This window comes from Bombus pyrosoma, linkage group LG16 (assembly GCF_014825855.1).
Source record: "Bombus pyrosoma isolate SC7728 linkage group LG16, ASM1482585v1, whole genome shotgun sequence".
Classification (NCBI taxonomy): Eukaryota; Metazoa; Arthropoda; class Insecta; order Hymenoptera; family Apidae; genus Bombus; species Bombus pyrosoma.
This window is the reverse complement of record NC_057785.1, coordinates 4,304,481-4,328,419: the sequence shown is the minus strand read 5'-3', so window position 1 is coordinate 4,328,419 and position 23,939 is coordinate 4,304,481. Positions and strand designations below refer to the sequence as shown.

Sequence of the window (23,939 nt, the reverse complement as noted above, 5' to 3'; positions counted from 1 at the left end):
TCGCAATTAAGCACAACATGTTATTTGAGTTCTGAAGAAGCAATGCTAATGCAAAATCCAAATATAATTCTTATTAGATATCTGGTTTACAACCTAAAGCTTCCAGAAGTAATAATTTATGTAATATGTACAGTACTTTGGATATTCTAGTACTTTGGATGTTGCTTTATATTATTAACTGCTAATACATTTTTGTATCTTTAAATCTCCCATAAATGCACAGAAATGTCAAATTCCTATTAATAATAATTCTACTCCTAATCTATTTTATCCTATTGATTACCCAGAATCACTAATAAGAAGCGTTTAAGGTATCCTAGTCTAAATATGTTCTAATAACATTTTAAACATTCTCAAGTTTCTAAAGTTCCAAATTATAAAACCTAACAACCTAATCTATAACCAATCCTAGGTTTCATCATGTACTTCTACTACGGTATCAAGCACAGCAGCCTGGAGGAAGGAAATACTTCGGAGAATCTAGAGGAAAACGTGTCAGCCGGGAACATCGAATTGACAGTAACAGATACACAAAAGCAACAACCGCAACAACAACAAACGCATCCGTCGTACACGACGACTGATCGCAGCATCTATGAGGGCCAGCAACTGGATGCATTTGGGCAGCCTGTGTTCGGCAGCACGAACTTCGGTGGGACACCAAGTCAGAGGCCAGAAACTGCTGGCCAATCATCGCTGTTCATCGACCACGAAAGCTTCCCCACCTGGGACGATTGAGCGGCTACCAGCGCCGATATAAATATATATATTTGATGATATCAAGATAAATTATTATACGAGCCTGACCGGCGTCGAGCGTTCATCGGCGTAAAAAAACGACCCTTTCGGAGCTCGCGGTGTATAATGGCCTTTGAGAGGTTATGAGGCGAGGGGCTATGGAGTTGGTACTCGCGAGGCTATTCATTTATAATTTTTAGTTAGCTAACACACAAGTTAAATATTTGGTAAGTGACATTATGTTTAAAAATATTTCATTGGTTTTGAGGTTAAGATGGTTCACAGGAGGAAGTTGGGTAATTGTTTTTCAAGAAGGTTCTTTTAAGTTCATGTTATGATTAATGGAGGACTGTTTGAGATTATGATAGTTGACAGGAATAGATCGGATAGTTGCTTTTCAAGGAGATATTCTAACGTTAGGTTATGTTATAATTATTGGAGAATTGTTTGAGATTAGAATGATTGACATAAATAAGTTGGATAGCTGCTTCTGAAAGGTCTTTTAAAGTTAGATTATGTTATACTTAATGGTGAACTGATGCATTTTACTATTGTAAAATTAGAGTTTCATTGATTGTAAGGTTACAGTGGTAAACAGATAAATTAGATAATTAGTTTTCAAAGAGATTTCTTTAATATTATAGTTTATATTATGATTAATGCAGAATATGCATTAATGTTTGATCTCGAATTGCTTTAAAACAATTTTGTTTTTTTAAAATTAGGGTGCCCAACACAAATAAGTTGGAAAGTTATTATTTAAGATTTTTTTTTAAAGAAAGGATATAGAAACGCAGAATCTTTCTCGATAAGCGCTCGACGATTGTGCAGGAGGTGCTGCTTCGAAATTCTGAGCTTCCCTTACTAATTTCACTTCTCCACACTGAGAAACGTCAATTTCCAAATCCATCCTAATCGATCGTCGAGCATAATCCACCTTTTGATGATCATTCAAAAGAACCCCCTGAATCGAAAAAAGATAAAGACAGAAACAAAAATAGCGGAACCGCGAGTCTCCGATGGGCGAACTTGTTGACTACTGTTTGGGACGAATGTAGCAAATAATTTTCGCGGCAATATTTATTATTCTAGTTGTATAAAAGTGAGAGAGAGCGCGAGAGAATGGGAGAGTCTGAGAGTGCGAGAGAATGAGAGGCAGAGCTGTCAGAGGCGGAATCATGAAGAAGAAGAAGAAAAAAAATAGAAGTTAAGGGGAGAGACCATGGCTAAACTTTATTTTGGAGCATTCCGAATTTTTTACCTTTTTAATAATATGTGGTAGTTTTCGACGAATAAAATCTGAAAATACCGTATTTAAAACGCAGAGATTATTATCTTTAATGTTGTCTATATATAAAGTTTATGAATATTGGACAGTTTACTTGGATACACATGTTTTATGACTCATTCAGGTTGAGAGCTCGATTAACTGAATAAATTGATCTTTGTTTGAGTTAGGTGTAAGTTAGATTTAATTAGTATTATTAAGAAACGTGTTGTTCTTAGATAGATACCAGCAAACTGAAGACCCGCAAAAGACGGGATGCGTTATAGAAGCCAATATGATAAAGACAACCTTACTGATCAAAGTCTAAACATCGTCCAAACAAACTGCGCAATGTGTTTGAACTTTATATACACATAATATCTAAAATGATGATCCCTATCCATAAAAGCCATAGTTCTGCATTTTACTCCTCAAAAACTCTCATACGTTATAAAAATAAGTATAAATTTGGTATGCCCCAAAAAGAAGTTCAACCGCAACCATTACCATTCTTAGATGTAAAGCGACACTTGTGTTTTCCAAGAGAGCATTTTAACTGCTGAAAGATGCGTGTAGACGTGCAGCTAATTGATGAAGAGAGAAAAATTAAAGAACAAGGCGATCGTAACAAAGAAACTTTGTTCCTGAGAGTTGAAGAAAACACGAGAGTAGAAGATGAAGATGGAAAGAAACAAAATGGCAGAAAAAGTAAGAAACTGGAAGAAAGAAAGAAACTGGATCTTGCCTAAATCTAGTCTTTCCCAATCTTGAAGAAAGCTTAGAATTATATGATTATAATCTTACAAGAGGAATTTTAATCTTATCTTGTACATTAAACTGGAATTGCGACGTGAAGTCGCGTTTCCATTGGACATATTCGATTAAAGATTGTTAGCCCCCTGCTAGACACCATAAATGGGGTTCTATGGGAGTTGCAGAGGGCTGGTATGAATCAACAAACAGACAAATTAAATAAATAAATAGATAGAAAGAGACAGAAAGAGAGAGAAAGAGAGCAATATGTAGATTTGAAATTATTGATATTTTGAAATTGATAAAAATTCTCAGCTCTGGGGTGCCCTACTGTGGAGCACCATAGGAAAATGGTATCTGTTATTTGATTATAAATGTTCTTCAGTAGAGAACATCCAGTTCTAATAATGACAAGTTCCTACAACGACTGTTGACCACTCAATTGTTATTATTTATAAATGGTTTTATGTATCTTACGTTCTAGAGTAGAGTTGTGATTGTTACTAGTGGATATATTACCGACAATCTTAGGTTTGCTTGTTTTTAAAATTAACAAAGAAGAGAATACTCTTGGAATATCATAAACGTCCATTTGATGATCGTATTTGTCACTTTGCTTTGGGAAACAAAGAAAAGAAATTGTAATGAGGAGAAAATTGTGAGAACAAAGGAAGCTGGTAGAATCGTATGAAATATAAGGATGAGGCTAAGGAAGATACTAACTAAATACAGAAAATATAAGAAAATTGGATAAAGTGAGAAAAGTTGATAAGTGGAAAAATTGAGAAACTGAATAGAAGAGTTAAAAAATGGAAAAATTGGGAAAATGAGCAAGTGGAAAAGTGATAAGGCAAAAGGAAAAGAAGAAATTACAGCGGAAAGACAGCTACAGGGGGCAGCTTGGGAAATTTACGTCTCTCCATTTATTCTATTCTCGGATCTCCATATCGGATCTACATATCGATCAGTGATCTTTTCACATATCAGTCTGCACCTTTTGCAAGGGAAAAACCGTGAAATTCTGGTAGTAGAACGAATGATCAAAGAAGAGAGCGCAAGAGTGGGAGTAAATGTCGCGGAAGAATGAAAGATTGATCTGAACATTTATCTTTAAGTATTAATGCGTCTGTTAAAAAAATTTTTCTAATATATATATATATTATATTATATTATATATATATGTATCATATATATATATATATGACGAGATATACTTTCTATGCGTGACCATCGATCTATAGGTTCGATCGCGGATCAATCGATCCAAGAACGAGGCTGCTGTATTAGGATTTTTTTAGTTTTCAGTTCCGACCCCTGTAACGTCGCTATTAGAAGCTTATCGGCGATGAAGAAGAGTAACAAACAGTATTTTCCAAATATAACTTTAACTACGATATCGATTTTGTTATGTTGACTAGGTTAGGTTAGAAAAGTTCTAGAAAAATTTACTTGAAAACAAAGTACAACCATATCTCAATTAAGATAATCGAAAAAGGAAGATTGATTAAGGAAGGCACGAGTCTTCAATGTGGACTAGTAACATAATTAGGGGAAAATGTCTTCTTCATCCCCTATATGCTTCGATCTAAGTTGAGCAGTGATCGCTGTTCCGAATATCCGCTTATTCAGCATTGATTAGCAATCTTTGAACATCCCCGACAGTTTTTGAACGGGTATCAATAACATCGAAACACTTTTAATCCCTGGAACAATATTTGAAAAGGGAATTCCCCAAGAAAAATTCCTTAGAAGGCATAGCAATCAAGTTACTGGACATATCGTTAACTTTGTTCGGTTAAAAAAGCTTTAATATACTCTAAATAGCTGATAACATTTGATTTAAATCCAAGTCAGACTATTTACAGGCTGGGTACATTTTCAGTTTGAGTTGTTAACTGAATACATATCACTATGACTAACGTTGTAATAAAAGAATATTAGAAAAGAAAATGGTTAATGATTGTTGATACTCGTTGAAGAATGAAAGATTGGAAACCATAGCGTAATTATCGATCCACAAAACAAATTAGACCTTTGCGCTAGGGAAAAGCCAAGAGCTGAAGTTGTTTAAAGATAAATGGTTCCATTTTATGAAAGAACAGTGCCTGCACATCCACTTAAAAAATTCCTGGATCGTCGAACAAGGCTTAGAAATAACTCGGGGCCCAAAAAATAGAGAACTTTTGATCTTTCTTTTTTCTTGTGAAATGTAAAATTTCAAGAATCTCTTTTACAAACCAATGGAGAAGAATAATGACAACAAAAGCGGAATCTCGACGCGGCACTTTGCTCTTTGCTTTTTTAGTTAGTCTTTCAAATTCTTAGATAGGAGGAAATGGCCTACTGCGACGTACGGCTGCTCGATGAACCTCTGACATCTTCCTACCAACGCGAATGAAATCTCAGAAACTCCCTAGAAAGAAGAAACTCTTATTTTTTGACAACATACATAAGAAGAGCATAAAATTACCAAAAATTCTTATCAAGTTGATTGACAATTTTTAAAAAGTTCTTTAGTTTTTAAAAATTTTTAAATTAAAGTTTTTAAACATTTTAAATGTTCTTGTATGATTGTATAAGTATTGCAAACATAAAGCGATGTGTTGTTCAAATTTTTCTTCTACTCGTTCTCTCGTAAGGAAAACAGGCGAGAAAAATGATTTTCCGAGTAGAATCGACTAACATTAGGTTCACTCAGGCTCATCAAGCACCATGCTCGAACAAAGCGTACTTCAAAATTGCGGTAAATTACTCCGGAACACCGAGAAGAGAGCGGAATGATATTAGAAAAATATAGTCACGTGTTCAGTGGCGCAGCTTACGATGAAAATTATCTTCCAACGCGTTTGACGAGCGAGAGGAATCGTGTGCGTCCATTTAAATAAACATTCGCTTCTTTTTCTCGTTTGCTGCAAATAAGGAAGTGACGCCAGTACGGGGAAGAAACTAGTTTTCTTCGTTTCCCGTTCGGTTTCTACCTCCACAGAGTAACCGCAGAGTTCCCATCCAGATCCCTTTCTCTTCGTTCTCTACATATATGGACAAATTTTTGAAATTTCGTTCGAAAACGAGGGTATCTCGATGGAAACTCGCTATTCAGAGTTCTGATCGTGCATCCTCCACCGAAAGTGGGGAATTACCTCGTTTGGTACATCGTATAGAGGAGCGATGTTGGTCCTTCCACACATTGGGTTGGATGGTACATGGTCCACCCACACTCTGGATGAAACAAGAAATCAGATTCATTATTTATTCAACTTTTATTCGATATATTTAATATTTTACAATATTATATATTTACAATTCTATATTGTTTTGAGGTTAGGATACGTTTCTTGTTACGGGAACGGATAAGGATTAAGACAAAGAACATTGCAAGAAAATAGATAAACGAACAAAGACATATCATTTGAGTATTATTTGGAGAGATCAATTTGATTGTTTTTTAATTGAATAATGCAGAGGCTTTTCGCATCGTCTTTAAAGTTAGTAATTTTAGAAAAAATGTGAAAATTGAGTAATATGTTCCAGTGTGGAGGAGTGAAAAAGGACAAAAGATAACGGAGTAAGAGAAGCAGAGAGTGAAAGGTTGAGCGTGAAAGGGAGAACTAGATCGGAGAATGTGTGAGTCGGTGTAATTATCGAAATACAAATTTTTTTTCTTCTCTCGGGGAAAATCGTGGTATCTTGGGAAGATATATGCGCACTAGGAGGACAGAATTTTCCATGTAATATATATACCCTTACGTAACTACGTTGTTTAATATTGATAAGGATCAAAAATAAAAGTGATTATTCAGAAAGTAACCAACTGTAGATTTATTTTTGAGAAATGAAATGTGTAACATTCCCGGAAGAATCTCAAAAAGTAACACAGCTTGACTTGGGGTGTTCTTATGGGTATCTGGTAGTTTCCGCGCCTAAAGCCGTTGACGAATAGAGTCAATTATTATCATATGTAATAATTTTAGAAAAAGTGCAGGCACAATGAGATTGAAACTCTGGTTTCGTGATGGTAGCCGGCCACGTTACCCTCTTAGGCACTGATCTGCCAAATTAATTTTGTTAATTAACTTTCTTTACAAATGAAAATTTGTTTGATTTGTAGACATAGTGACTTATTTCAGAGCTACACACATACCACCAACTTTAGACCAAAGAAGTGCAGCCCAACAACTTCAGGCTAAAGAAGTTCCCTGCATTATCACCCGCCAAAGAAATCTATGTTACTGATCAATGATAACATGATAACATCATCTTGTTGCATATTATTATCGACCGAGGATATAAAATATTCTGACATACCCACCTGCCAAAAAATCAGAGTGTTTTCTGTACGAATTCGACTAAAAATGTAGTTTTATATCTTATCTATAATTTTATAGGAAAATTTAGTTTCGATTCAAACCGCTACTCTACTGTTGATAACGTTGCATGCGATACAAAAATGATATGAGGAGTCAGGTGACCCCGAAAATGCAGTACATGAAAAAACATCGAACGTCACATCTATTCGGTACCTCGGCAGTGACATTGTTATCATATCACATTTTACATATATTTCAAATATTTTAATTTGTTATCAACGTTTTGTTTTTGTAAATAATCAATTAGGGACAAGAGTTCGAAGCATCGGGACGTGCTGAGAAGGTAGGGAAATTTTAACGAAGTTTATTATAAAATTTAGCTTCGATTTAGAAGATTGGATTAGGTTAAAGTGTTAAATAAATAAGCTAAGTTCCGCTTATGTAAAAATAAAGTGTTTATTGTGCCCAAAGTGATTCTGAGCATTTCAAACAAGATCCTCACAGTGTCCATAAAGTGAACAAACTTTTATTAATAAAACAAAATTTAATTAAAAGGATTAAATTCAGCTTTCTTTCTATATTCCTTTTAAATCACGAAATATCTATATAAAGGTTTATAAATTCTAATCAAAAAATCGAAGTACTCTTTTAAATAATATTTAATTTTTCGCAAACTACTTTCAAACTATGAATTGAGATTGCACGTAGGCGTAATTAAAAGTATTTAAAAGGAAGCAGATTAGTTTGCTTAAATATTATGAAATATGTAATTGATACAAATGGAGGAGACTGAATAATTTAATGAACACGTATAATATAACTTTTACTCATTTTAGGTCGAATTATCGAACATTATCACATTTAATCCAATATCATAATCTGGCAATGTAAAATATGTGTATTCCTATAACTTATCTTGGCTCAAATATGTTATTCAGAATAATGACAACAATCGATGAAACAAAATAAAAATTTTCATTATAAATTTCACAAATATTAATCAATTAATAAAGATTAATTAACATTCGTTTTATTAATAATTTGTTTAATAATGATAATATTCTTTATCGTATATCAGATTTTACATCCATTAAAAAGGAATTTTATTACAATAATTAATTTGCAAATAATAATTTAAATGTATTTTATTAATAAATATTAATTTATATTTATTATCTTTAAGAGTTCATTGTCCAATCCACTTTACATAATATTAAAATACATCAAAATTTAAATAGGATATCTGAAGGTTATATTAATTTTCCATATTGTTATCAATATTTATTATTTTATTTGAGTTACTAAAATAATCTATAGCATCCGGAATTATAACCATATATTCCATCATGGGTAAGGAAATGAAATAAAATTTCATATCACGAGACCCACGCATCTCGTTAATTTTTCAATTTGACTTCTCTCGTAAAAATAATGGTTAACCATACCATAAGGCGTAAACCAAAATCAATTTCACGTTATAATAACCATTGAACGCTACACAAAGGATCGTATCGAAACACTGCTGGGAACGAATTCTGCTCCAAGACCAAAGAGTCATGTAATTACTCGTTACAATGGCAATGAATGAAATGGTGCAAAGTCAATTCTTCCTCCTGCAAATTAACACGAAAAACAATAGCTTAAATGAATTGGAGATATAGAAAAGAATAGAAATTAATAAATCCAAAACAGAAAGTAGAAAAAATAAAGTGTACAAAGGCATTCACTTAAGTGCAAAACTAATTATCACGTAAGAGTTTTATCTACCATAATTTTGATTATTGATAGAACACATAAAACATTTTCAGGAAAAAATGATACAGACAATGTAACTATATTTACAAAGAGATTGTGAATACTCAATTTCGATGATTCATTTGCACATGAAAATGTAAAGGATACAAATCCTTTCGTGGAAGTACGAAGGAAAGAATAATACATATATAGAAGATATAGGGAAAAAGCGGTGAATTTGCGCAACGTCAGACGATGTGCTAAGTTTCGCGGTTGGAGAAACCTCGGGCGTCCAACCAGCAGAGCCTTGACATTTTCTTCGATTTTTTCTACGTATCGCTCGTCTACAAACCTTTTCTTCGATACATTAGAAAAATAAGCTGTAAGATGGACAGACTCGGTTTGGAATGTTTGCATTGCGAGCTCGAAGAAAGTGAGGTTAGGATGAAATTATAGACGCCGTTTTGAAGATGCAATATTTTAAATCGGAAGAAGAACTATTTTTGAATAAGGAAGATAATGCAATTGTACGAAAAAGATTAATTTATTCATACACATAGGTACGGACATTTTTTATTTTAATTGTATCTATAGATTGAGATATAAACAATAGTAGGTCATTGTTTATATTTTGTAATATAGAACTACATGAAAGTATTTCTTTATAATTACAATTTTTGAAAAATAAATGAAATGTACATAATGTATAAAAATATGTAAAATATCCAAAGTAGATGAAACAAATCTCAATTCTAGGTCCTATCCTTTTATTTGTGTTTCTAAAAATATATATTCGCAGAAATATTTTCAGTCAAATATGATTTTATATAATTAAATATTATTGAATGAAGTATAAACATACGATGCACTACTAATATACAATATTCTCACCCAATCTTCAATTTCTATCCAAATCCAGATTTCTATTATCCTCTCATAGTAATCTATTGCAAATCCAAATTTGTCTTATATAACATAGTATCTCAAAATTTTAAGTGATCCCAAAAAAACGTATGAGGGAGGAGAAGATCGAGAAGGAGCCGGCATGCGTGGTGGTAGAGCGAAGATCATAAAAGCTCGTGAGCAGGAGGATTCAGATAGTTTTGGTTTCGGAAGTCGAGACAGCAGGAGCTCGAGATGACCATAACAACAACGACCGTTCGTTTGTTGATCGCCTGCGGCGTCCTCGGCTTCGCGAGCTGTGAGTACTGTGAGCAGTTGGAAAGTTTCGCGGGACGGCACGGGGGCAAGAGAGGGTCTGCCCTCTATGGCCCTTTTCACACGCGATACGTGTATCACGAACTGCGTATTGCGATACAAATTCGTGATACACTTCTGGAAATGAAACATACAGTCTCATTTGTTCGTGTATAGGTTGCCTGTGTTTATCGCCTGTGTTGATCATTCTTTGATCTACCGACTTCGTACGAAAAGTATCGCCAGCGGCGGAGGTACTTGGGATACACGAAACCAGTATCGCTATACTATATGTCACGAAAATCGTCATGTGAACGCTTCCATTGGTATATACGTAGGGTAAGTGTTCCTAATATCGCTTAGGCCTAGCCCGTAATATCGCTCACCAGTAATATTTTGAGAAAAAAAAGTTGGAAGGATTCGACAACATAAGTTCTACACAAATATATATGTATAGAAAGACGTATTTTATATTTGTACACGAAACACAAATAGTATCTCTTTCACATGAGACCTTACCTTTTACTTGAGAACAACTGAAAATTTGATAGGCGATATTGGGGGCACTTACCCTAGATTCAGTATCCATCTGGAAGGAGGACTATCACTCACGTATTTTTATTTCCGATATTTCCATATGTGGCACTTTCAGCCAATACACGTGATCCTCTTCATCATTGTGTTACGTCTATTAGAAATAACCAACCAGACTTGCATTCCTTCCAGAGAGCTTCTTTTCAGCTCTCGTCTATACAAGATCGTATCTTCGAGAAAGCGAATGCCGTTCTCTTCATTTTGCAAAGCAGTATCAGTGACATTTCTTGCGTCTTATAATATATGGTTCCTGAAGATAAGTGTGCTCATCTGTGATTACTTATGAGAGACTCTTCCTTAGGAAAAATATCTTATTCATGACAGACTGCAAAATGAAAGATATTATTATCCTTTGCAATTTAAATTATTCAAAATATATTGCTTAACGAAGAATACGTTTTATTTGCAAAAAGAAAAATATTACCACTTGTAATTTGCTCGTTATGATGGACTTAATTAAGAATGGATGATTGATAAAAAAGAAATTGTGTAATCATAGAAAAAATCTCTATTTTCAAGGATAACGTTTCTAATTTTCCAATTTTCTAATAAACTATAAAACTTTAATGAATATTTTTAATAAATATCTAATTAATTTCTGCCAAAGGTCTTTAATTAATTAAATGTTATTTAATTAAATGCAAATACTAAGATATTAATATAAGATGTTCTCATTCAAGCTAGAAGAATATATACCTATTCTTAAAACATAAAGATATATAAATATACAACTCCCAAGTTCAAGTGTCACATGATAGAACAGGTATAATTAGCAATTCTGTATTCAGTCAATGGAATCATGTAATAAAACTTACAATATGATGACTATTACAGTAATATCACTTCAGTAGAGTTTCTTTGTTAATGATCACAGTTATCGCGATAATAGGGATTCCAGAATCAGTGTAAGTGCTAGTAATTGCAGTGAAGATAAAAATTGGTAGAGTACTTGTTGCAATGAAGTTTACAGCTCTTTAAAATCTCATCTTCTATAATACTGAATTCTATAATACTCATCATATCTATCATAATGTCCCATAAAACAAGACATCTACAATAATGCTAATCTGTTATTAAATACTGTTATCTATAATACTACTACTATAATAATATGTTATCTATAATAATACTATTACATATAGATTTACATGTAATACAGAATATCCGTAGAATATTTCCCATAATACTGATCTAACCGGTTCTTTTAAGAATCCAAGAACCACTGCCTCTTTTATGGATTCAGAATGCATTAAAAGATTCTTCAAACAACTTCAACAGATTCTTCTGGTCATTATGTAGCTTCATAAACTAGTGGAAACAGATGGAGAGAGATATTTCAATGGCCTCAACTTGTTTGCTCATGTAAATTGTCTTGTTGCTTAGGTTCCAAATTATTCCATCGATAAAAATAGTCGTGTTTGTTAAAATTCATTGACTGTCCCGGTAAACCATTCAGCTTTTCATCATCATGTTGCATCATCACGTCACGTTTTGCACGACCATTCTCCCACAATAATTTTCATTATCGCTTTATGATCAAAATCACACCGTTTCTCATTAAAATACTCACTTGATTGCTAACCTGAGTGTTGTTCATTATTCACGCTACAAAAAAAATCAATTTTTTAATGCCGAAGATTTATCTAAAAGAAAGGAAACTTTTAGCTTTTAATTCACTGACATGAAACTGAAACATTTACAATATACTCTTGCAATATTTTCTAACCGTGTAAACAAATGGAGAGTTCCAATAAAGCATGCTATAAATCATAGATTTCCGATTTTGTAATACGTTACGTAAACTGAAGACGGCGATCTCGAAGCCTGAGGGAAGCTACAGCTTCCGCTAAGTGAAGGAGAGATACTTAATCCTGAACTGGCATAAGTAGTAATTCAACAGTATCATCACGCTATACTTTCACACTTTCATACCGCGTTTTATATACACACATATATGTAAGGAATTCTACAAAAATTCACTTAAGTACTTTCAACCATATAGTTTGAATTCATAAAATTTATATTTTCAAAAAGGTTAAACGAAGAGATCCTTTTATTTGCAGCTATTTTATATCGCTAACTACCTTTCCAAAATACCTTTCCATAACTGCATAATAATTTTTAAATCCATACCAAACTCTGTACGTACATTGCATTTACATAGCTTTTACACGTTACTTCACTCCTTTGTTGTTAGTCAGTGAACTGAGCTGCTTATTTGCCAAATCGGTTAACTTCAAAAATCGTAAAATAGAGAAAGTTGATGAAATTATGTAAGATAAGCGTCAATTAAATGCTTTTCCATCAAGAAATTTCAAAAATATCGAAAAATAGAATTAACCACTTAACGATCTGTGAACGACTTGATTTAGTTTCAATTTCAATTTCGGTTAGTATAATTGAATAATATTCAGTGTAAGATGAAGATAGATAGAGAAGTGCGGAGGTCAAATCGCATCCTCGAACTTTCTCCGTTCGAGAATTCGATAGTGAGCGTGAATACATGCGCGGTTCAGGGACCGGTTTCGTCTTCAAGGTGCTGCATTATGCAAGGGGCCAGGGTTTCCCAATCCGAAGGTCCGCGAAAAGAGCTCTGCAACTATTAACCATTCATTAGCAATCAGCGTCTTCTGTGTTTGTTTAACTTATCAATAAAGAAATAGAATGGTGTTAAGCGTAAAAGAGGAAGAAATTCTTTAAAAGCTCTTTGACTATGTAAAACAGGAAAAAGTATATTACAGAATTGATAATTACGATAGTGCGCAATTAGGGATATTTTCGATATTTGGTAATAATTAATGAAAGAATTTGGAGAGAAGATTTTTATGGGAAACTTGTGCAAATAATTTTAAAATAAATTATGATAGATATATAAAAAAACAGTAGTGAATAAATTAAAACAATTAATATACATATATACATAATTTTATATTGAGATTGACGAATTGAAGAACTAGACCAGATTTATAGAGAACAGATTATTAAATTTAGTAAAACTAGATCGAGTGGATAAAAATTGGATCAAAAATTCTTAATAAACTGTGACGAGTTACTCTTATCTTTTAATAAATGATAAATCACAGAATTTCTTAAAATCTACTTTGAATTGATGGAAAATGAGAACATTTTGAAATATCTATTCCTGGAAGATCGTCGTCGTGGATCACTTCAGAAATTATGAAGTAAGAGGCACAGAACCAGTGCAAAATGATTCTGTAACAGAAGGTGAAATAGCTCAGACGATTTCATAAAACTCTCATCGAGAAACTCTGTCGTGAAATAATATCAGAACAGGTGTTTGACAAATGTACGTTGAAAAACCTGGATTCTCCTAACAGCTTCATCTTTATGTTCCATAACAGTTACTTGCAATCTCAAGAGAATGTTCTTCTGTTATACTGTGACTGCTTCATTATTTTCCCTGAAATTCAGATCTTCGTTATTAATTTATTTCATTATTAAATATATAACATATATGGTATATATAATAAATATAATACATATTAAATTATTATTAAACAATATCATTGTTCGCATTACATATAAACATATGTTTTAATATTACACAGGCAAACTGGATCATTTAATATGTTTAGGAGAATTTCCACCTATTACTTCGATTGAAAAATATGTTTGGAAATTGCAAAAATATTAACAAATATATATTGCAACATATCTACAGAAACAGTTGTATAGGCTGCTGTAAAAAAATTCCAAAAGGGAAACCTAAAAGTACCATATGTTACAATGAACTTATTATTTTTCTGAACCGAACTGTTTCAAACGTTTTTCAATGTAACAATTCCTCTGGAAGAAAATCGAGGGTGGAATATTTACAGGATCATTAACAACAAACCAATTTTCCCACGGAGTATGGAAATAACATAATTCAAAATTAAATAGAGTAGCAAGTAAAGAAAGCTGTTTATCTTATTTTTACAGCGGCCAGCGTACACAAAGATAGCTGTCCTGAAAAGAATGGTCGATTTTCTGTGCCATCCCAATGTGACGCTTACATCGAGTGCATTGATGGTATCCCCGAACACAAATTATGTCCTGAGGGACTCTTATTCAATCCTAACGTGAGGTTCGCCTATCCTTGTGAATATCCTGCAGGTGTGGATTGTGATGGAAGACCTAACCGACGTTAGTATCATTTCAAATTTGACCATTTTTTGTAAATTAACTCTGAAATATTATACTTACATTTTACAGGTATAGAATTTCATTGATATTATTCACATTAGGAGAATTGCATATTTTAATCATTGAGAATATGTGAAGACGGAATTTTAATGCTTGAAAAATAATTTTATTGGCAATTAAATTAAAATAATAAAAATTAATTTTCAGAGACACCACAGCCAACGGATGACTGTCCCCATCAGTATGGTTTCTTCAAAATCGGAGATCAACACAATTGTGGCAAATTCATGTCCTGTGTCGAGGGGAGAGCACATGTTTTCCATTGTCCCGAAGGGTTGGCCTTCAACTCTGAATCTTATCGTTGCGACTGGCCTGATCAAGTACCAGACTGCGATGTTGAATGTGAGCGGATTTTATATCTCCTCTTCTTTACATCTTTTAAGCGTGTTTTTTATCTTCTTTCGTCATATCACAGCGTAAGAAATTTTTTACATATTAAAAGCATCATACAAGAGCAGGATTCCTACAGAAAGTGGAAGATGATGACTTAATTCTTTTCACATTCTCGAATTCTTAATATATATATTTCAATATTAAAGAATTATAAACATTTACGACATTTGTAAGATATTAGTTTATTTTTAATTTTCAAGTTTATCGTCGAAATTTCAAATTAATGAAAAATTTGCCAATCATATTGAGAATAATTATTTTTGTTACTGCAATTGAGGTGCATTCTGTAACAGGACAGATACACCAATTAATATTTCAAGAGAGTTAGATTTTTCTTGAAGTAAGTTCAAACAGCATCTTTCATACATCTGTGATGTTGTTGACACTGTTGTCGTTAAGATACCCAAAGGAAAAGATTTTGATGTTATTTTAAATGTCATTGAATATGTCTAATTAGGGCGAGAACATTTATACCAATAACTTACATAGTATGGTAGCAAAAAGTGAGATTGTGTTGTTGTGTGATTCGTGACTCCAATTATTCACTACACTATTTAATTGTTAATTACTGCTTTACTATTGTCAATGTAGCATTCTTAGGACTTCGATGCCCAAATGATCCTAACGATGAAAATCGGCTGTACAAGTTTGAGTTCTACGCCAGTCCTTATGACTGTCAGCGTTATTTCGTGTGTGTGAATGGTCGGCCACGATTGCAGGTTTGCGAAGAAGGAAAGGCTTTCAGCCAGCTGGAAAACACATGTCTTCCCGCGCACAACGTCAGTGGATGGTAAGCGGATTTTCAATAAATTTCAAATAAATCTCAAAGAAGAGATACAATTCTGTCAACACTTCTTCACTCGCCTATCTGACTTATCAATCCTCCACGTACAAAGGAAACTAACACTATATAGTCTTATTAGTTATATCAGATAATTAATGTAGAATTCATAATAATAATAAAAATTATAATTTTTTAATTCTCTAATAAATCTTTTTCACTATTTTGTATTGTTAAATATTAATAATATAATTATTTGCCTACTTTAGTAATTAGGTAAATTTTGTAATTGGAGCTTCTAGGTAATTGACCAACGTGGAGAAACACAATATTCCATTAAAGTATTTCCTCTATAATTTAATATTACGTAATTCTTCCATAAAATTGTTCATTTTTTGTGAATTTTTATTTAATATACCTTTTTTATTTTCAGTGAACCACTCGGTCTGCCGCATGAGAAAAAGAAAGTTCCGTTAATAGGTACAGTGCTAGAGGGAGAATCATAGTGATGACTTTAATGTACGAATGAATGATTTGTAAAGATACGTTCATTTGAAAGTAAAACTATCACGAGTTGCTTTCGAGGCCATTTCTCGCAAGTGGACACTACGTTGAGAGTGAATATCCGATTTGATAGTGGCCAGCATAGTCGATCTCAACGCAGTGTCCACTTGCAAGATATATCTCGAGAAAATACATGAAATTACTATTGTGTGCCACTGTAGAAACTACAAGAAAATGAGTAGAATGTAATAATGTAAATACACGAATCATTGATAAGAACTATCGTAAAAATGATGTGCTTGTATTTAGCACAAAATTGTAGACCAAATAGTTTTCAAATAAAAAAATCTGTTAGGAAAATAACAAACAATGTATACATATGTTTCACTTTATTTCAATCAATTATGAACTTTTACATCGAATATACATATATAAGAGCTTGGACTTGATCTCTAAAATAGAAAGCTGTTGAGACAAAAAATAGTATAAATGTTTTTAAATATGGTACAATCCAATGCAATTACGCATTTGTACTTTTTAACAGATATAGTACTTTTCCATGATTTAATCAGAGAAAATGTTGTATCAGAGACGCTCTCATATACTGAAATATTTCATGTATCTAAAAAATTTACATATCAAAGTACTGAATCTGTTTATCAAGTCTTCATTTTAAATTCCAGCTACTACACTGATTTACTAATTATGATTCATTCGTAATATTGATATGTTCGTTCAATAATATTTTTCCAACGAATCTTCCTGGTAAAACAATAACAGCGAACAAGAAAGGAAACCAATAATTGACAATGAAATTGACATCGAAAAAATTCCACGTAACCCTCATTAATCGGAATGTCTCCATACGTCTATGTTTAATTATGAACAGTCGAGAACGTGATAACGGATAATGAATTGATTAGATTTGAAATACAGACAGGCGATAGAGCACGTGGAAAATTTTCAACCGATCTCCCCGTGTTCGTAAGCTGAATTCATTGCAAGAAATAACAACCCGAATACACACATACAAGTATACACAAGAATAAAAACATACATTTGCTTGCAATTGTACATCATAAATACACACGTCACTGACAATTATTCACATATCCTATGTACAAAGTGATAAGCGGCAAAGAACTACATATTGACAGTTAATGCAGACTCATTAGGAATGGATATGGACATCATTCGATTTCAATTCCGTTCCATATGAGCAAAGTACAAGTCTCAGGAAATCCACGTAATCCTGGTCAAATGAATTCTTTGCTGACACTAGTACTACCAACCTGAACTATTTCCTCAATCTTTTTATCCTGATAAGAATCAAGAGTAATTTTGTCAAACGTATGTTTTGTATTTTTCGCAAAACAATTAGTGGGTGGTAGTTCTAGAGATAATGCGATATTCACAGACTAACGGTCGTTCACTTTGCTCGTTGACTACACGAAAAAATAATTGAAGCTGGATGTACAATATATAATGCTAATACATATGTGTATCCAACTTGAATTATTATATATCTACATCCGTTTACAGTCGGGTTCAGCAGATCCTGATGCAGTGTATATAACATCTACAGGTCAAAGGATAGAAGAACATGTATAAAAAAATAAACGTGTGTCTTTAAGTTTAAAATCTCCAGTTTACAATTTTAAAGAATCTGAGATATATTATTATGTAAAAAATAACTGCTGAAAAGTCTTGAAAAACATTTGTCATCATTAATTTATTATAAGTATATCCACAGTGCAATGTCAAACGAGGGAAGATAGATTTATTAGCCAATAGTTTCTTATTTTCTAGTCGTACAATAAATATCCACCGACACATATCTATAGAAACACTTATTCTTTTTTATTTTTATAATATACAGCACTAACACAAACATCATGAACATTTATTCCTGCAAAGCGATAAACGATAAAAAGGACTCATTGGGAACGAACACCGATATAATTCGATTACAACTTGTCCCACATGAACAACGTACAACTGCAAGGGAAACCGTGTTATTCTGATAGAACGAATTCTTTGCCAATACGAAAATGACCATTCTATTATCTCCGAAGGATATATTATGTTTCAATGATAGACAGTCGTAATTTTGTCAAATACACGTTTTGCAGTATTCGCAAAACTATTGGTGAATATTCCAATGAAAATGGATGATAATTCATGGTAGATAAAAGTGGATATATGATAAAATATTTAATATTTGGTCGCTCAGAAAGTTAATGTATATCGTAATACGTATATTAACGTTAAAAATTGCTACTGATTTTTTATTTTTCTCGCCGATTTCCTTCACTGAAAATTCTACATTATTTGCACGAAAAGCGTTTTTTCCCAATATAGTTCCCTCGTATTATCAAAACGTTCGTTCTAATATTTTTAAATTAATCAATACTGAACAATATGAATAGATTGATATTAACATAGAACGAGATACGTATTATAATTGTCAGGTATAAATCTTCTCGCCGTGATTTACTAAAGATTAACATAGAACACGACAGTTAATTCGTTTTTACATTTAAGAATATTATTCTGACGTACCAGCAAATAATTCATCATAAAATTTTTGTAATTATATGATTCTTTGAATGTATTTTTTCCTAATATAAGTTTTCAAATTATACATAATCTGTATACACATAATTAATAATCTGTATATCATATAATAGTTTTGTTAGGTGACATTAATTTTTCTTAGTTTTATAGTTAGTTTCTAACGCTGTTGGAGCTTGGTTGGGATGTGCTACTCCTCTCATCGTATTCATCAGACATGACTCTCAGATTTTCACCTATATAGATCATTACAAAATTCCCTTAGTGGCAAAAGCTTTAACGACTCTTTGGTCGACGTAAAAAATCATATTGAAAAGTTTTGCGCCGAAAAACCTGAAAGTCCTGGAAGAATGGAATATTGAAGTTGCGTGAAAGATAGAGAAACAATTGTGTTTCAGTTGAAACAGTGAAACAGTCGTGGAACAAAATGACACTTATATAATTCAATAAATGTATATGGAAATTTAAATGTGCCGCATTTGAATTTTCCTTAAAAATCGGAACGAACTTTCTGAGCGACATGTATATCCAGTTTAAATTATTATAATTTCACATGTATTTACTGTTGGACTAACGTAACTTGATGCAGTTCGTATATCTAGAATATAAGAATTTTTGTAAAGATTAAACGTGTGTGTTTAAGCTTACAGTTAGCAATTTAAAGCAAAATGGCCATAGTAATACTGGCAAGTCATTTATCACTGTTACAGTTCAGCGTTAAATCGTATTAACTACCCTACGGTGATAATACTTGTCAATTAAATTGTTTCGTAAATCACTCTATAGTAAAACTTAATGAAATCCTTTAGAAACCTTTGTATAACAATTATAATGCAAATATTATACGTCACAGTTGTATTAAAAACATAGAAGTTTACTATTTCTTGGTAAAAAGATTTTGTTTCAATAGTAACATCTACAAAAATAGAAATTTTGTAAGTCCATCTTCCCTCGTTTGGGTTTCTAACTTCATTAGAAAAAATATAGAGTAATACAAAAGCAGTAGAAGAAATGTGGATGTTGAACTATTCAAGACTTCCTAGCAGCGTTATGGTTAAAACAGTTTTGGCGGACCGTTGATGGATTTACAGTCTTCATATGTTTTATAATAATCGTGTATAGTACACGTTCTTCCACTGAAGAAATTTTCTCATTATTTTTATCAGCTGTTTGCACGCAGAGTCTTAGTAGTAAACTGATTTAAATCTGATTACAGGATTTATGAGGGCCCATGATGTAAATTGTGTAGCTCGTAGGCGAGATGACAACACTCTGAATCACTCCAACAATGCTGCTCTCGAATTCTATCTGTATTGAGTCCTGTGCAAGGTGTTACTTCCGAAACCTAAAACGAAGTCCAATCTCAGAACATATAGTCCGGTTAAAATAGACATTTCAAATAACAAAAATTCCGACAGAGCTAGATTTTGGTAGATATCTTGGGTACACCAGTAGAAATAAAGTGCCAAAAGTTCCCATTGATCTCATGGGTGCTAAAAAAGTTATTCAAGGTCAAAGTCAAAATTTTCGGATTTTTTTAATTTTTCTTGAAAACGGTAAGTTTTATCGAAAATATAGCTCAAACAAAAATTGTAGATCATAAAATTATCTACAAAAATGTTCCTTATACTTTTTTCCCTAAGAATCACCATTCCTAAGATATCGCCATTCTAAAAGTCGAAGGAGTTACGTTCTACATGATATACACAGATTTTTACACCACCTATGAGGTAGTGTACATTTTTTTATTATTATTTATTTAAATTTTACAATTTGTCCAATAGGACATTTGGTAAAATATTACAGCTTAAATATACATAGCATGTGGATGGTTACCCCCAGCGGGGTACCATCTTCGTGTTTGTTAGGTTATATCCTTTATGAGATCTGCTGGGTGTTTCCTTTTCAGTCTTGTAGTGTACTTGGCGCTTTTTTTTAACGTGGTTTCCCCGATAAGCCCATTCCCACTATCTGTTATGACAGAGTTTTATGGGAAAATACTATATTTACTGCATGATGATATAGGTTAGGATATTAATATAGGTGATTATTTTAAACTGTAGTCCTAATTTATTGTAATATTTTAATCTGATTCATACTCTTCAAATTCGACTTCAACAGTCATGTCTTCTTCGATTTCTTCTTCTGCCTCTTCTTCTTGCTGCATGTGCATAAATTGTTCAACTGAAGATGAACATTCGAGCAAGACTGGCCTTGGCAATTAGTACACGCTGGTGAACACAACAATCCTACTCTTCTGCAGATTTAGCACTACAATCTTTTTTACAATTGCAAAAAATAGTGTTTAGGAGTTTTTCCGGAGCAGGTGGGAGGATAGTTGGAATCGGTTCCAAAATATTGTCTCTTAATTTCCTGAACTTGATAGAATGCTCGATACAAGTGTCGATGAGCAGAAACCGATGTTAGAGGAAGACAAGATAGTTGTACTTGTTTCTTGTTCCGTGTATTTGTTACAAAAGTTAAATATCTATACTTGTTTATACAATCAATTTTCTACATAAACAGCAAGGAGAAAGCGAATTCGTTTTGTGATTATTTTATTATTTATTTCTACAAATACTTTAGCGCAATCAATTAAATCCTTTTTTTTCTTTCTAAGGACCATCCACAAACCGATAACACTTACAGAAACAATAAACTAAAAGTTTAAATTTATTGAATTTATTATATAAATTTATTTGAAGTAATTGAAAGTGCGCATTGAGGAGCTGCACACATGTGGCCTTTAATGTGAATTGACGTCACATATCCACCCCTCCTTAGATCGATTTTGACCAAAATCAATTTTGGTCAAAATTAACCTAAGAAGAGAGGGATATGTGGCCATCAAATCACTTTAGAGGCCAAATGTGTGCAGCTCCTCACCGCGTATCCTCATTTCAATTATTTGTTAAAAACTTTATCTTCAAATCAATGTTATCAATGTTTTCGTTAGCAGCATCTTGCTCATTAAATTTGAGGAAATTCTTGTTTGAGCAATGCACACCTTCCATCATTTCAATATTCATATATTCACAGAAATAATCGCAGATCGTCATACCCTATTTTGTTACTATGGATTTGCTGCAATACTGAGGTACATCTACAATTTTATGGAATTTACACTCGAAGCTACGTGTACTGGATAAGAAGTCCTTTGCAAATTCTATTTCGGCAAGAACAAAAGGAATGCTACGATCGTCTACGCCCCGTACAGCAGCGTTTTCGTAGCTCTGCAAACAGTTTTCCCCGGTTCTCCAGCGAATGTGGATTGTCGAGCATTATATAAAATATGTCGAAAAATGCATCCTATTTCTTTGCTCTTGACTGGGCGAAACAGCAAAAGAAGCGTGGTATATTTGTTCCAAGAAATATGAGAGAACTTTCATCATTTTGCAGCGACGACTGGAACAATCTTTCTCCGCAAGAAAAGGGAATTTATAAGCCTAAAACAAAAAAAAAACAGCAAGATTAAAGCTCAGATGACAGTAGGTAACAGAGCTACAATTGGTGAAAATGTAGATCAGCTAGAGTTAGAGCAAAAGAGAGAGGAGGAATTTCAACAAAACATGCTTCAATACATAGAATCTATAGTTTGTATGGATGTACAACATAATAACTTGCAAAATCTAAAATTCATATTCATGCATGTCAATTGGTTTTATAGAAAAGACATAGGAATTAACAAGTATGACTTTTGTCCTGCAGAATTTAGTATAGAAAATGGTATTCAAAACATATATATATATAATATGAAATATTAAAAGTGAAAATACCTTTAGGATGGAAAAGAGATGCACTGGAAACCAGCCAGGAAACACACCAAATCCCTATGGTGTTGGATGATGGAGAATGTGACTTCGCACTTATGTATGATGAGTTCTCCAAATTTATGGAAAGTAATATGACTGCGAGAAGGTATCCCCCATTGTTCACCATGAAAAACTTATGTCTTGTTGTGGAATCACTGCTACTGAGATTGAATGAAGCACGTGGTGAACTTGTTGACGACTATCTAATCTCTTCGATAGAAGCACTGTTTGCAGAAGTACGAAACGCTGCTGTACGGAGCGTAGACGATCGCAGCATTCCTCTTGTTCTTGCCGAAATAGAATTTGCAAAAGATTTCTTATCCAGTACACGTGGCTTCGAGTGTGAATTCCATAAAATTGTAGATGTACCTCAGTACTGCAGCAAATCCATAGTAACAAGATAGGGTATGACGATCTGTGATTATTGCTGTGAATATATGAATATTGAAATGATTGAAGGTGTGCATTGCCCATACAAGAATTCCCTCCAATTTTATAAGCAAGATGCTGCTAACGACAACACTGATAACATTGATTTGCAGATAAAGTCTTTAAAAGTGATTGAAAAGAAGATACGCGGTTAGGAACTACACACATCTCTCCTCTAATATGGGTTGACGTCATACCCTTCTCCTTAGATTGATTTTTGTCCTCCAAAATCTTAGTGTTTCTTCAAGATTGTTTCATGAACGTTAATTGGTTCAAAGTGTACTTGTTTTCTTTGTCTTGATCCTTTATGGCCAGGTGGCTTGAAGTTGGAATCTCAGTATAAATGTTGACTGCGGCTGTTGGTCTTTTAATGGTGTTAGGAATTTTGAATGGCCCCTTCTTTATCTGCTGCTTGAGTCTCTGTATTCTTGAAACTAGAATCTTCTTTCTCTTCTTTCAATTGTTTTATGGTATCCAATAGCGTTACCTGCTGCATTGGAACTTCATTCTACATAGTTTCACGTTTTTCATATGGTTCTTCCAAAGGCGATTCAGGATTTTTGGTTGGCTCTGCTGTTCTCAGCTGCTATTTAGTTTACAGGAGATTCTGTCACTTCGGTAGACTCTACCCTGAACACCGTATCTTCTTG

The 23,939-nt window shown here is 33.1% G+C and overlaps 3 protein-coding genes and 1 pseudogene across 9 annotated transcripts in view; 3 read left to right on the top strand and 1 right to left on the bottom strand.

Annotated features, from left to right (window-relative positions):
- The window catches only part of LOC122576569 (probable cationic amino acid transporter), a 70,851-nt gene extending 64,286 nt beyond the window's left edge, over positions 1 to 6,565 (top strand). For all 3 annotated transcript variants that reach the window (XM_043747054.1, XM_043747053.1, XM_043747055.1), the window contains one exon: positions 413 to 6,565. In XM_043747054.1, the coding sequence (XP_043602989.1) occupies positions 413 to 738 (326 nt within the window). In that variant the 3' untranslated portion in view covers positions 739 to 6,565. The remainder of the gene's footprint in view (positions 1 to 412) is intronic.
- A 2,460-nt stretch (positions 6,566 to 9,025) lies between these two features.
- On the top strand, positions 9,026 to 16,848 carry LOC122576576 (protein obstructor-E-like). The gene is made up of 6 exons (XM_043747078.1): positions 9,026 to 9,359; positions 9,796 to 10,000; positions 14,533 to 14,736; positions 14,944 to 15,138; positions 15,781 to 15,979; positions 16,404 to 16,848. Exons 2-6 carry the CDS (start codon positions 9,937 to 9,939, stop codon positions 16,474 to 16,476), a joined length of 735 nt encoding a protein of 244 aa, XP_043603013.1. The 5' UTR covers positions 9,026 to 9,359; positions 9,796 to 9,936; the 3' UTR covers positions 16,477 to 16,848.
- Positions 16,727 to 23,939, bottom strand: part of LOC122576570 (parathyroid hormone/parathyroid hormone-related peptide receptor-like) — a 41,051-nt gene continuing 33,838 nt past the window's right edge. For all 5 annotated transcript variants that reach the window (XM_043747059.1, XM_043747058.1, XM_043747057.1 and 2 more), the window contains one exon: positions 16,727 to 20,393. In XM_043747059.1, the coding sequence (XP_043602994.1) occupies positions 20,268 to 20,393 (126 nt within the window). In that variant the 3' untranslated portion in view covers positions 16,727 to 20,267. The remainder of the gene's footprint in view (positions 20,394 to 23,939) is intronic.
- On the top strand, positions 21,905 to 23,444 carry LOC122576571 (annotated as a pseudogene).